This window comes from Hyposmocoma kahamanoa, unplaced genomic scaffold (genome assembly GCF_003589595.1).
Source record: "Hyposmocoma kahamanoa isolate Upper Pololo Valley unplaced genomic scaffold, ASM358959v1 146, whole genome shotgun sequence".
Taxonomy (NCBI): Eukaryota; Metazoa; Arthropoda; class Insecta; order Lepidoptera; family Cosmopterigidae; genus Hyposmocoma; species Hyposmocoma kahamanoa.
The window spans coordinates 862419-877523 of NW_020653521.1; the positions used below are offsets into that span (position 1 = coordinate 862419).

General features: G+C 38.8%; 1 protein-coding gene across 1 annotated transcript in view; it reads right to left on the minus strand.

Annotated features, from left to right (window-relative positions):
• Window positions 1-15105, minus strand: part of LOC113240528 — a 91474-nt gene that overhangs the window by 62230 nt on the left and 14139 nt on the right. The window contains exons 8-14 of the mRNA XM_026477858.1: window positions 14496-14639; window positions 11589-11777; window positions 8460-8675; window positions 7456-7569; window positions 5791-5904; window positions 4292-4507; window positions 3174-3248 (exon numbers count right to left, since the gene is read on the minus strand). Coding sequence (XP_026333643.1) covers window positions 3174-3248; window positions 4292-4507; window positions 5791-5904; window positions 7456-7569; window positions 8460-8675; window positions 11589-11777; window positions 14496-14639 — 1068 coding nt within the window. The remainder of the gene's footprint in view (window positions 1-3173; window positions 3249-4291; window positions 4508-5790; window positions 5905-7455; window positions 7570-8459; window positions 8676-11588; window positions 11778-14495; window positions 14640-15105) is intronic.

A 15105-nucleotide genomic window follows, 5' to 3' on the forward strand; every position in this document is an offset into this window, starting at 1 on the left:
TTATCCGAAGAGCTATGTCGATCACTTTGGTTCTCTGTCTGATAACCTCATTACGGAGTTTATCTTTCAGAGAAACTCCGAGCATAGCTCGTTCCATAGCTCGCTGAGCGACTTTAAACTGGTGGACTAGCCGTATCGTGAGTGTCCACGACTCAGCTCCGTACGTTAGAACTGGTAGGACGCACTGGTTGAAAACCTTTGTTTTCAAGCTCTGCGGGATGGGTGACGAAAAGACTCGACGTAGCTTCCCAAACGCTGCCCAGCCAAGCTGAATCCTCCTCTTGGCCTCCTTCTCGAAGTTATTTCTACCTAACTGCAGAATCTGCCCGAGGTAAGTGTATTCGGAAACAACTTCAAGAAGGTGGCCATTGACGCAGATGGGTCTCGGATCAATGTGGTCATTGATCATCACGTCCGATTGATATCAATTCCGAATCCGAGAAAATAACGGTCCGAAATGTCACAGGTGTCCGAAATGTCATTTTGTCTCTATACTCTAGCCAAATTCGATGTAGAATGTTTAATAACAAAACGTTGCTAGGCAACCAACGATGGCATTCGAAAAGAAAATTTTGATGCTCATTATTAAGGCGTGCTCTGCCCTCGGTCTGCTCCCTTAATTTGAATTTAAATAGGTAAGTAAGTAATTGGGTTATGTAGAAGTAATACTTACCTAGCCAATCATTATAAAGTATACAAAATACCTATTGATACGTATGACTTAGGAATAAAAATAAGTGTTTGCATCCTATTAATATTCACTGCTAGATGGTAGGTAATGATAGATGAAAAGAAATAAAATTGTAAGATATTTATTTGATATTAATTTACCACATTATATCATCCAGCATCTATTTCCGATTCTGAACTCGAATGTTTGCAATCTCTCCCTTCAAATCAAAAAGGTCACTAGGGATGACACAGTTTTACAAACAATTAATTACTGGTCATTTTTATGTTATTTTTAGGTGATTTGAAACTTCTGTTGAATAATATTCATTATAAACATGGCTTCAAGATTTAGTATTATCCATAATCTAATTGAATATCGTTAGAAAATATTAAAATTTCGGTAACTGTGGAAGAATCTGAGATGAAAATCATATGTTTTTGTTTGTTGACATTTCGACCCCTCCTACATCTTTATGTATGTACGATACTTTTATCGTGTGTCGAAATTGCCAAGTTTACAAGGGAGCGTCTTAAAGTTTTGAATTCTCTGAAATGAGCATAATGACTTTAGTATTTCTCAGTTTTATTCGGCAAGGCTCATTACTCACATAGAGCATTATAAAATCCTAGATATCGGTTAGATGAACAACCACAATTCATTTTATAATTTTACACTGTCACCCGACACGCACTTTAGTTTACCCACTTGTTGACCCATATGTGAGTTAGGATAAAATAAATTGTGGTTGTTCGTCTAGCTGATATTTTATAATACTCTATGTGAGTAACAAGCGGTGCGGAATAAACTGAGAAATGCTAAAGTCACGTGTTATGCTCATTTCAGATAATTCAAAACTTTAAAACGCTCCCTTGTAAATTTGGCAATTTCGACATACGATACTTTACGTAGGAGGGGTCGATTTACTCTACATCGAATTTGGCTAGAGTATAGGTGTATAAACGATACTCGTATTTTTAACCGACTTCAAAAAAGGAGGAGGTTCTCAATTCGACTGTATGTTTTTTTGTTTGTATGTTACACGATAACTCCGGTATTTGTGAACCGATTTTCATGATTCTTTTTTTGTTGGAAAGGTGGTACTTCCATGGTGGTCTAAGGGTGGCTGTTCACACATGAAGATTCATTTTTATAAATAGCGCCTAAATTTTACTTAAGGAGTAATTACTTTAATGGTCGATTTTGCTATTTCTCCAATTCAAGGCGTTTTTCTCTCTATATACTTTGAGTAGTGAGAACCGATTTTTATTATCTCCAGTGTCAAGTCCTGTTTAGTGTCGAATTTAAGGATATTTCAATAAAATTTAGCAAATAAACGTAATACCACGTACTTTTGAGGTCGGTTTTTTTAGTACTCTGTACTGAGATTATCTCGGATTGGAGCCGGACTTAGCGCACAAGCGACATCCGAAGCGGGTCCGAATTTTCAAGATTTGTATAGTTTCGAATTCGGAACGAATACAAATTGGAGAATGCAATGCGCAAACGCACTAGCACTGTCCTCTATGTCATAACTACAGGCCTACCGCTTAAGTGAGTCGGTTCCTGAAGTCTGCGCAGTGCGAGAGGAGCGTGAGAAAGTAGTTGAAGAATTGGGTAGCCTATAGACAGCCCTGGTTCGTAGCAGCAGAGCTAGTAGAAAAAGAGCTCGTCCAGGGAAGTATTGTTACCGTCATTGAAAGGCCTACATGGCTCTACAGTCATAACGGGGACCTCTCGGGCGGGGTACGGAGGATTCTGCCGCACAAGTTGAGAGTCCCCCGGGACACATTGAGGGCCCGCACCCTCAATATGTTCCGGGGGTAATCCTATGCGGAGTTGAGGAAGGGGGCTTTAACACCTTGCTCCCCTGTCAGAACATCGGAAGGTCCGAAGACGGACGACTGTCGACGGGCCATGAAACGCTACAGCGATGTCACGAATGGCGTAAGATGGAACACCCCGGGCATTTAGTGCGGTTGGGCTGTTCCCCTTAAGATTCAGCGCAGTCTCGTATAATTCCAGCCCCGTCTGTACACAGATCATCATGTCATCTGTACACAGATTCCTCCGGGTCAAAAAGTAATGTATTACTGCTGTCTGGTTGGTTTTTTGAAGGGGTGGAACTACAGACACATGAGATTTGTCACCTTTATGTCTCTGGGTAATATTTATTTCTTAACAATATCTAGTAGTATTAGAGCTCCTTGTGAAAGAGCTCGTCCAGGGAAGTACTGCCACCTTACTTATTACTGCCGCCTAGCAGTAATGTCAACATTACTGCGGTGAAACTACAGACATATGGGACTTGTCAACTTATGTCCCAGGGTGACGGGCGCAGTGACACTGCCCCTCAGGTCTTTGCGTATTAAAGCTCTGAGTGGCACTGCAACTGCTTTAAATAGGCGTGTCGTGTACCACGGCCTGGTTCATCCGGTCACGTATATACACGTCATGACCAGGTGAAGTGTACTTGCATGGTATACTTACAATGGGCACAAACAATTGTCATCAACTTCTGCAACGCTTCAGGTTCCTCATGGATGATTGCCAGTTGAAGAATTCTTTGCAGGTTTAACTGAAATGAAAAAATACAGGTGGAAAAAAATTTAAGGTCCCCAACCCGCATTAGGGCAGCTTGAACTATGGGTTAAACACATTTCTTTGAGGAGACCAGTGCTAAGCCTTTGGAGTTAAGTTTCGTGGTTATAATTAACGTGGACCCCAAAGTAAAAGTTATTTTTTTATTGGTGGGCAGAAGCACCCGCTACAATAAATAATAATAAAAATAACAATTTATTTAATAAAGAAAAACAATGATATTACAAGTTGCATGAGAACAAAAACATTAGTTGTACAAGAAGAGAAGAAATGCCATTTAAAATGAATATACTAAACGATTTATAGGGGGGTCCCCTAGTAAAAGTTGTTATTGATTGATCTGTAGATTAAACGAAGACATGGCTCAAAGGACTTATATCCAAGCCAGAACTCTTAATAAAAAAAATTTGCTATGAAATCACTTCTACCACAAATTAAAAAACTAAAAGATTTGCATTATTTAGTAGATTAACAGTAAAAGTAAGTGCGCGTTCCTATTATGTTAAGTTTTGTTTGTCATAAGACGACTCATCATCATCAGTCATATTATATATAAGACGACTGTCGCGTCTAGCCTGTTCCCATATCACGACTATCTGTTGTGACTGTGTCGTGGAAGTTTATTTTATCGTTAAACGACTGTCGTGTCTAGCTGTTCCCACTAGAGCGTGACAATTGCCGCCTTGCCGTTTGCACGACAGAATCATTTGAAGCTGCGATTATCACACATTATTATCGTGACGTTTTATTCATCGTCCGATGGCTGTCGTTGTAGCTCTTCCCATTGTCACGATAGTCTGTCGTCGTAACGTCGAAAAAGTCACGAGTCAGTGACCGACAATAAGTTATGTAAAGTTGTTTTCATTGATGGGTTGAATGGACCCGCTACAATAAATAAATGTACATACTAAACGACTTGAAGGGGCCTTAATAGTAAAAATCGTTCGTATTAATAATAGGTGGAATTATATTCTAAAATATCAAATGAAAAGTCATCCTATTTTGATGCGTAAATCTTACCTTGTATGTGACTCCATCAATAGGATTCGGTATGTTCAACGATAGACTATCTTTCAATTTCGCAATCATCATGTTTTCGGTTGAACATATGTTGTTGTTCAAGTCTGAATTGTTGCCGTACTTGCCTAAGAACATGATAACGTCTCTATGTAGCTCTCGGGCTTCTTTTCCCGAAACATCTTTACGATTGCGTAGTTTTTCGATGAAGCTAATGGTCTGAAACAATAGTTGGAGTTTTCAATCGACTTGTGATATAAAACTTTAGAGTTAAGTTAACAAGAGTCGATGTGAAAAGCACTCGTGTACGATTACGATTACGATTACGCATGTTGGTGAATTTATACGGGTGTTTAATGGAAAATATAACAACAAATAATCGAATTAAATTTTTATTAAATGGATATTCAATTATTTTTTATAAAATTACTCCACTAGTTTTCTTTCAATAAAAATTTAATTAAAAGTTAATAGCGATATCTCTAGCCAGGGCTTGGTAGCTGTAAAGGTATCTAACTGGGTGACGCAATAATCTCATTTCAGAATGGCCAAATTAAATTTTCAATCGTTTATATTTTTGTAACTAATGTAGATAAGAAGCGTATACCTTTAATTCGTGAAAGTAGCAAATAGGTAGCAGTTATTGGTAATACATACTTCTGGAATATCTGCTCCCTTCATGCTGAACAAAGTAGCGACCAGCCATCCTGATATCAGAATGGCTGGTCATTTATTTTTATAAATTTCTCAGAATATATCAAAGGTAGCAATTATTTAGAAAAGGTAGTAAGTAGGTAGCAATTCTCGAAAATACACTCAGTGCCAGACGCCACAGGCGACCAGCCATCCTGACGGTCACGTTTTTTAATGATTCAACGTAAGCGACTGAATTTGTGCAGTGGCGCGTTTGCATTGATGCAACCGCGTATAAAACGCAAGTGTCGTGATGCAATCACCATCATAAACGCGCGTTTGTATCGCTACTAAAAATCGCCGTGTGACTTGGATCAAAATGGCTAAATTTGCATGTGATGTTCTCGATGACAGTACCGCGGGCGGTACACGAGATCAATGCGCGTTCGAATAGTCGTGATTCGTCGAATAGTGTCGTCTTGTTGCTAACCCACACATATTTTTTGATCAATCAAATTTAGAGCTGTCGTCGGAGGAAATAATTTCAGCAGTGTTAGAAAGACCACCAACATAGAATAGCAAAGATAACGACCACAAAAATAGAATGATTATTCATCACTAAAGAGCAGAATAGAGACACTATTCGATCATAATTAAATAGCTTTCCTTGTTTGTAGTAGAGGTACACGTCCTCTTGCGCCCATAATAACTTATACTCAATATATGAGTATCGACATCGCGCTCAAACTCTCGTTACGTCACTTGAGAGTACGTCACACGCGGGAGGCGAGGAGACCATAACGTCAGGCCAGGCCGTCAGAAGTCGAGCGCAGTCCAATTTTGCGTAGTTTTTATAACGTAGAACGTACCTCTCTTATGTTATTATTTATCGAAATATCTTTCTTCGACGTAATGATACTTTGGAAGCTCCGCAACGCATTAGACAAAATTCTTGGTTCCACGTCGTTTCTCGAGAACGTTATCTGAAATCAATGAAATTAAAGTTTATTTTATTTTATTAGTATAACATACAGTGAGTTGATTTGCATCCTCGCAATATTTAAGAAATTAATAATATAAATAATGCTAAATCATCTAAAAATATATTAATAAAAAAAATTCTGTTCAATATTTTGGCTAATTGTATCTAGTAAAGTTTAACAAAATTGTCCCTAAATCGTATGCAGCGCGCGAGGGCAGTGACCCCGCCATCCGCTGCACCGAGTGATAGGTAATTTTTCTCGATCCCTTTTTTATCTATTTTTACAAATATGTATGACAAGTATTAATATAATTTTCTAATTAGTTACATTAATTAGAAAAGTTGACTGTTGAAAAGTTGACTCTGTACCAGAGCCACCACCAGTCATGCAGAGATTCGCACGTGAGTTTCGTTTCAATTTTCCACATTTGGATTCACAATTTTGAAAGCAGAGACGATTTTTGCGCGCAATTCTTCGACATTCGTAATCTCCTCCGAGTAAATCAAACAAACGATTCACATCATGCGACAAGAATGATCGCGCACTTGCACTTGATGAATTTGTAGGTTCTGGTGAACCTGGTAGCGGTTCTTTTTTACACTAACTCTTGGTTACATACCAAACCACGTAGAATTGCGGCGAATTCAGCCTCCCACCCCGTCATTATGCGTAAGCGAGTACACTAGGGCAGGCGCGTGCGCTGCGCTTGAGAAAGAAAAAGATAGCAATACTTTCTCGGTTCCTCCGGCTGCGCTATGACGTTAACACGTGCCGTGCAAGTCAATGACCTTTGGATCAAGCAGGATTTTTTTAATTTTTTTTTATAACTTACAACGAGACGAACAAGTCGTGTGCCATCAGGCGCCATCAGGTAAGCTACACGTCTGTCCATAACAGTTATAGTGCCAGAGCTTTAAATTGCAAAGATCTGAGGGGCACTACCACTGAGCCCATCACCCTGAGACATAAGTTAACAAGTCCCATGTGAAATTACAGAATTTCACCAGCACCCTTACCCTTCAAAACCGGAACACAGTAATGCTGACATTACTGCTTGGCGGCAGAAATCGGTAAGGTGGCAGTACTTCCCTGGACGAACTTTCACAAGGAGCTCTACTGCTATTAAGGATCAGGTGATTGCAAATCGATGTTTACCGCAATTAAATAAGAATTTGGAAATATTTTTTTATTATTTTTTAGTGATTTGGATTCAGTTTCGGATATAGAATCACCTTTGTAAATATGGCGAAAATGCAAATCAACATCAACACATTGTATAAACTTTGATTTTTAAAGTTTAAATTGGAGTCTACGTGTCAAAGACGACGTGTTTGTGACTGTACAAAACAATTTACATGTAGTTCTAGCTCTAGTCTGCTCTCGTTCTCCGTCCGTCATCAGAGTCGTACAGAGCCTGAGGTGAGCCCCACAACGAGAATGAAAATTTTAGGAACCGGACCGGTTCTGCAAGCCCTACTCATCAGCACCGTTACTCGACCGAACTGCTTCACAAACAGCTCTACTGCAATGTAATGTACCATAATGTTATACCTGCAAAGCTGCTAACACGTCTTCCTCGTCAACGGTTCCAAGTGGAGCGTGAATAAGAACCAAACAAGATTCGCAAAGGAGTGACTCGTCCTTGCAGCGATCCATAGATATTGTCTAAAAAAAGAAATCAACACAAATGTAATTTATTTAGCAAAGCGACTTTGAACTGGCAATTGGTACTATGGTGAAGGTGCAGAAAAAATAATTTATATAGCATCTGGTTTATTAAATAAAAATACGTAGTTTTTAAATATTTTTATTACACATGTACGTATACTACGTATTTTTATTTAATAAACCAGATGCCATATAAATTATTTTTTCTTCACCTGGAAAGTTTTCAAAATTGAGGTAGTACCGGTGGCCAGTTCACAGTCGAAAGACTATTTTTAAGCAACTCTTGACTATTCCTATACCATTCCCTACATCCGTTATTTAGTTATTACATAACATTAATCCTAAAATATATAAAACATTAACTCTATTTATTAATAAAAATGATATCAATCTTTGATGACATTAAGTTTATGTATTATTATAGTTTATAAAACCACATCCTATTCCAAATTCCGATCCGTTCTATTCTTCCTATATCCTTCTTTCAATAACTTTGACATTGGCTAAATGTCCTGTACAGAGCCATAATAAAAAAAAGATATCTACTGTAGAATTTGAATTTGCCGCGGAACATACTGGAAGCGGATTTATGTAACCATAGCGGTGACGCCAATACATGAAAAAAAATTGGTTTTGCCTTCGATAGCTCATGAGGATGGATGAGCTCGTAAGTATAGAAAAGGGAGACAGTGCTAACACTAATCTTGAGATCCAAATGCTCAAGAGCTCCGCGGTCACAAATAACGCCACCACGAAATACAGATCACGGCTGAATGATATACAGATAAATAAAAATTGCGGAGAATGCGGACACTAAATTTTCTTGTGTGCCAGAGTCAGTTTTATAAGCCCTAACCAGTGACGCTAATATCGACTTTTGATTTTACCTTATAGAACTCTCGTATACAGCTTTCTTCTTCCAAATGTAAACAGGCAGCTCTTCCAGCTGCTACTGCAGATGCTATGCAACCAAATTGCTGTATAAGAGCAACAAGTAATGGTAGGTAAACAGCTGAGAGGTCCAGAGTGTAATTTTCTGGGTGGTGCATAGTCAGTATTCGAGATGTCAGGGTGTGAAGGTGGTGGAGTTTTTCTGGGGGTTTCTGAAATAAGGTGTACTAGATTGTTGAACAAGGAATATTTATAGAGTTCTTAGGTTTTCGCGAGTGTTACACATAGGAAAAGAAAATATTTTATCGGTTCCAAATTGCTATACTTGTTTTTTCAAACAAACCGTTTACAAAACGAAACACATTTTTTTATGAAATTTAATTTTAATAAAACGATTAAAATTAAATAATTTCATAATATATTTTAATTTTATTTCTTTATAATACCAAATGGCGGGACGAACTAGTCGTGCGCCTGGTGGTAAGCGACACGCCTATCCATAACAGTTGCAGTGCCACTGACAGTTTTAAATCGCAAAGATCTTATGTGCACTGCCAGTGCGCCCGTCACCATGAGACATAAGTTGACAAGTCCCATGTGCCTGTAATTTCACCAGCACCCTTACCCTTCCAAGCCGGAACGCAGTAATGTTTTTATTTATTTATTTGTATCGAGGTTACAAAGATCCATAAATACATACCTTATTATAGACTAACATACATAATAATACACTCACATAATATATACCTTAAGTAATAAAACACAAACGATACCTAACATACAAGTAAGCAATTTTACTTATTATTGGAAACCACTGGACACGACTCGCAAGGGACCGGAAAGAATGTCGCAATAGAGAGGAGGCCTGTACTCAGCAGTGGTTGCAAGCAGACTGAAATGAATGAAGGAATGCATGCAAAGAGTACGAGGGTGTACTCTTGTGTACTTGGTGTACTTTGTAAAGTACTTGGCCTCACCACCAGATTGCGCCACTATTGCAAAATAGTGTCACTATCGTATAGTACATTAACCTAGTCGGCCATTGTTAAATTTTCAGTCAAATCGGACTTTTAGTTTTGTTTTGACCACGTGTAAAAGCAGTCGTGTCCGCCATTTTTAGAAAAATGGAAAAAGAGCAATATCGGTCGGTAATTCGATTCTTGTTTTTGGAGGGGAAATCACGCAGTGAAATCAAAGAACGCTTGGATACTGTGTACGGTGACTCTGCTCCTTCGATGGCGACCGTCAAAAATTGGTTTAATGAGTTTCAACGTGGTCGCACGTCCGTTTTTGATGAGCCACGACCAGGTGCCCCGAAAACGGCTACCACGGAGGATAAAGTGACTAAAATACATGATCTCGTATTGGCAGACCGCCGGTTGAAGGTGCGCGAATTAGCTGAGACAGTAGGCATCTCAAAAGACCGAGTGGGTCATATCTTACATGAAATATTGGGCATGAGAAAGCTGTCAGCGCGATGGGTGCCGCGTTTGCTCACTCCAGACAACAAGCGCAACCGTGTGACCACTTCGGAGCAGGGTTTGACGCTGTTTAAGCGTAATCCGAAGGAGTTTCTGCGTCGTTTCGTGACTGTTGACGAAACATGGATCCACTGGTACACACCAGAGACCAAAGAACAGTCGAAACAGTGGACTTTACCTGGCGAACATGCTCCGAAGAAGGCGAAGACTGTCCCATCGGCCGGAAAGGTGATGGCCACGGTTTTCTGGGATTCACAAGGTATCATCTACATAGACTACCTAGAGAAGGGAAAAACGATCACAGGGCTCTACTATGCCGAATTATTGGGTAGATTCGACGTCGAATTGAAGAAAAAACGGCCCCATTTGGTAAAGAAGAAAGTGCTCTTCCACCATGACAACGCACCGGCTCACACCTCCGGCGTCGCTATGGCCAAATTGGTCGAATTACGCTACGAACTGCTGCCCCATCCAGCCTATTCTCCAGATTTGGCCCCTTGCGACTTTTTTTTGTTTCCAAACTTGAAAAAGTCAATCGCTGGGCAGAAATTTCGGTCGAACGAGGAGGTTATTGCCACTACAGAGACCTATTTTGCAGACCTTCCGAAAACATATTTTTTAGACGGACTAAAAAAGTTGGAGTATCGCTGGGTCAAGTGTATCGAGCTAAAAGGAGACTATGTTGAAAAATAAATTGTCACTTTTCCAAAATTTTCGTTTTTCTTTTGTAGGCTAAGTACTTATCGGACCACCCTCGTATAACACGTGCTTTAGCATTGTTCAGTTTCATTCGGGTATACTCGTTACTTTAAAACTCGTTCTCGAATAAAACTGAGAAATTCTAAATACGCGGGTTATAATCAATTCAGTGAACTCAGAACTTTAAAACGCTCCCCTGTAAACTTGTCAATTTCGACATACAATACGTAACATAGGAGGGGTCGATATTATTTTTTTATTACAATATTGTAGTGGGGCACAATGACTGGGCAAAGATCTCCCCCAAAATCCTCCACAGCTCCCTGTGTTTGGCGATCCCACCACTCCCTCTCAAACCCATCAAAGTCCCACCAACTAGAATATTTAAATAATCTCAGTACAGAGTACTAAAAAAACCGACTTCAAAGTAAGTGGAATTACGTCTATTTGCTAAGTTTTATTGAAATATCCGTAAATTCGCCACTGTACAGGACTTGACAGTGGAGATAATAAAAATCGGTTCTCACTACTCAAAGTATATTGAGAGAAAAACGCCTTGAATTGGAGAAAAAGCAAAATCAACCATTAAAGTGATTGCTCCTAAATTAAAGTTAGGCGCTATTTATAAAAATGAATCTTCATGCGTGAACAGCCACCCTTCGAGGTGGATGCTTTTCTTCAAAATGAAATGGGACCACTATGGAAGTACCCCCTTTCCAACAAAAAAGAATCATGAAAATCGATTCACAAATACCGGAGTTATCGCGTTACATACATAAAAAAAAGAACATACAGACGAATTGAGAACCTCCTCCTTTTTGAAGTCGGTTAATAATAAAAATTGTCACCAAAATCAGGTAGAGAAAACTAACTGGAAGATTACCCAATTACTTAAGATAGTCGTGAACAGTAGACGATTTTATATCTACATTCTTCTTCACATACCTCGCACTCTTCTTCAATGAGTTGCTTCAACACACCAATAACGTATGTCATGAAATCTTCAAAGATATATCTGCATTTGTCAAGGACATTAATGTCTTTCATGTCGAAGAGATCTCTCCAAAGAGGCAGATGTTTTTCTATTGTTGTTTCATCTTGTATAGTTTCGGTGGTTAGGAAAATTATGGCTCCCTGGAAGAAGGACAAGAACGGTATAAACACTAAAATCGAACACACAGAAAACTTTTCATCGACCAGGTCCATGCTGCACCGTAGCATTGCTCCATCGAGTACATAACCAAAAATAGAGACGGAAATGTCATTTAATTTGTTTAAAAGCTATTCTGCCAAATCATTACGGTGACAACTGCGCTCCAATTGGCCAGCCCGAAATCGATACAATTGACGGGTGTCGTCAATTGATATTATCTTTATTACAATAAATACAGAACATTTTTGGAATATACGGAGAGGTCAGTTGTTGGCGCTGTACTACTTTAGTGTTCTAATTTGTGATTTCAGCGCAATCGAGAGTGAAATAAATAAATAAATAACGCACACACTCAACATAGCCCCGCACTAGGGAAACCCTGTGTCGCGGGTGCCATGGACACACACATTACACCCAAATTACACCCAAACTCACGAGAGAAATAATTGTAGGCCATACAACTATTTCTCCCGGCCCGGGAATCGAACCTGGGACCTCTGCGTGGCAGTCCGGCATGGTAACCGTTCGGCCACGGAGGCAGTTAAATGGCGGCCGAAGAAAAACTTGCTTCGATCCGGCTGAAAATTGAGATGCTGAAAAGGTTGTAACCCTAAATAGCCGTGAACAGGTTCACGGCAATGAAACGGAAAAATTCCGGTCCACAAAATTTATTAAAGAAGTAAAGTTTAAAGAAAGGAGCCTAAATGGGCCGAGTAACTGAATTACAGATATAGGTACACGAAGGCTGTAAACTTATAAATTATTACACATGATTTAGTTTACTTAATGATTATAAACGTAATAAAGAACCAAAATTAGCGATTATTCGCGATGGAATTTGAAACAGCTCCGACTGTTGTAGCGGTCGAGCTGGGAGTGACCGTGGTACGAAAACAAAATGAGAAAGTGAAGGAAGATGGAACAATTCAAATTTAAAATTTAAATACATGTAAAATAAAAAAATGATAGGATACAAGCGGAGAGAGGTGATACAAAAAGGTGAAATGACGGTGTAAGGTCACACCGTCACAATGCGAGGGTATTTAGGAGTCCTTAATCATAATTTGGGGTCAAAAATTTCTTTTCGTTAAAAATAGCTGCCGAAAGAGATTTGCTCTGATTCGACTGAAAGTTGGCATGTGAAGGCCACTAGAAATGTCGGATAATAATTTGTGCTCAAAATTTGTTTTTCGCTATTTTCAAATATGGCCGTCATAGAAGCGTTCGTCGGCGGCAGAAAAAAAATTGCTCAGATCCCTTTGAAAATTGGCATATGGGGGTCTCTAGGAGTGCTTGATAATAATTTGTGATCAAAATTGGTATTTTGCCATTTTTAAATATGGCCGCCACACAAATTCTTTTCGCGGCAGATAAAAATTTGCACTAATTCGATTGAAAATGGACATATCGGGGTGTTTACGAGTGTTTAATAATAATTAGCGGTTAAAATTTATTTTTCACCATTTTTCAATATGGCTACCATACAAACTTTTTTGGCGATAGTTACAAATTTCTTCTAATTCGACTGAAAATGACATGGCATCATAAATTGGGGTAATTATGTTTCCGCTGTTTTTTTATATAGCCGTAATTTATTTATGTAACTTGCTTTGCTCGGACTGAAAATTAGCACGAAAAGATTTTTACGATTGTTTGATAATAATTAGTGGACATAATATATTTTTGTAATTTTTAAATATGGCCGCCGTTAAAGAGCTATTTAATTTTTTTTAAAACAAAGTCCTAAGTGCCGAGGCTGCAGGCCGAGTCCCGCGGAAGGCGAAGCCCGAAGCGTCCGCACGCCTTCGTATGGAGGTAATTATAAACGGAGGCGTAATAGATTACGAGTACAAGATCTCACAATTGTAAAAATGTAAGACATACTTCCCGATGTAGTGGAAATTAGATACTTATTGTAGCGTTGTTGTATCTCAACCACACCTGTTAGATTCCATTTTCTTGAAAGCTATGCCAAAGAGAAGTATTTAACGGGAAAAAATGCCAAACTACTGCCGAATTTCCTATACTATGAATACCAAAACAACGATAATCCAGAATACTCAGACCAAAACCAACTTAGAAATGTTCGTTACTTAAATTGGCCCAAACCGGGAATCGACCTCATCAAGCGCCCATAGCACTAACTGCTGTACCACCGAAGAGCATGAGCACACCCCGTAAACTGTTCCCGACCACGCGCCGCAAGCCGAGCCCGACCCCACCGAAGGTGGGGTACAGGGCTCGTATAATATATACCTTAAGGAATAAAACACAAACAATACCTAACATACAAGTAAACAATTTTACTTAGTTTAGCTAGCTTTTTACCTAGGCTAACTTGCACTACTAACCTTAATTAAAGTTATGTAATATGTAAACATACAATAATTTCACTGTTTGTGATAGTCTGGCGCGTATATGTAAACCGAAGGTTATTTAATAAGATTCGTGTAGTTAGGTAAAATTTTTATAGAGAATAAATTTATCTTTATCTTTAATATAGTAAAACACAATTTCTAGGTTATTTATTTATTCTATTTATTTATTTAAAATATGTAATGTTAACATTAATGCCGGAAAGGTAAGCGCGGAAGAGTGATAATCAAACACGATGGTCGGATGTACACTGGTCAATTCTAGAAATATTCACGTGGGTCCCCCCGCCTAAGCGCCTACTCACACACATATCAGGTACTTACATTTCTAATATCAGAAGCGGCGTTCAAGATTCCATATGCAACGGTACTTTTCCGCGTACTCGCCGGTAGATTATCATAGCACAAGATAGCTGTCTGTAATAACTTGTCGCTGTTGGGTAGATTACAATCTATACTGTAGGATATCTGTAAGAACAAATTCAATCTGAAATATTTTTTTCATCACACTTGCACGTAAATATATAGTATGATTGCATGCAGGGTAACTTGACTATAATGCCCCAAGTAAAACCCTCGGGTGTTTTTCCTCTCATAACAGCCATGGTCGTGTAATGAGAAGAAAAAAGTCCCGATTTTATTTGGGGCATTATACATACTATTATGTGTACTTACATATTTAAATACTTTTCACATCTCATGCTCTTAAAGTTCGTATTTATGCTGGGTGTAGGCTGCATAAAATAGGATTATATGCTCTAGTGCATAAAATAAAATCGTCGTTTAAGACCGAGGCAATGACGCCTGCGCCAACAGCCACACACACTAGAACTTTATAAAATAAAGGCATCTCAAGTTCATAATAAAATACAAAGTAATACACTGAACATGTCAGGAAAATTTTTTTGTGATTTTATATCCAATTTTAATTAGT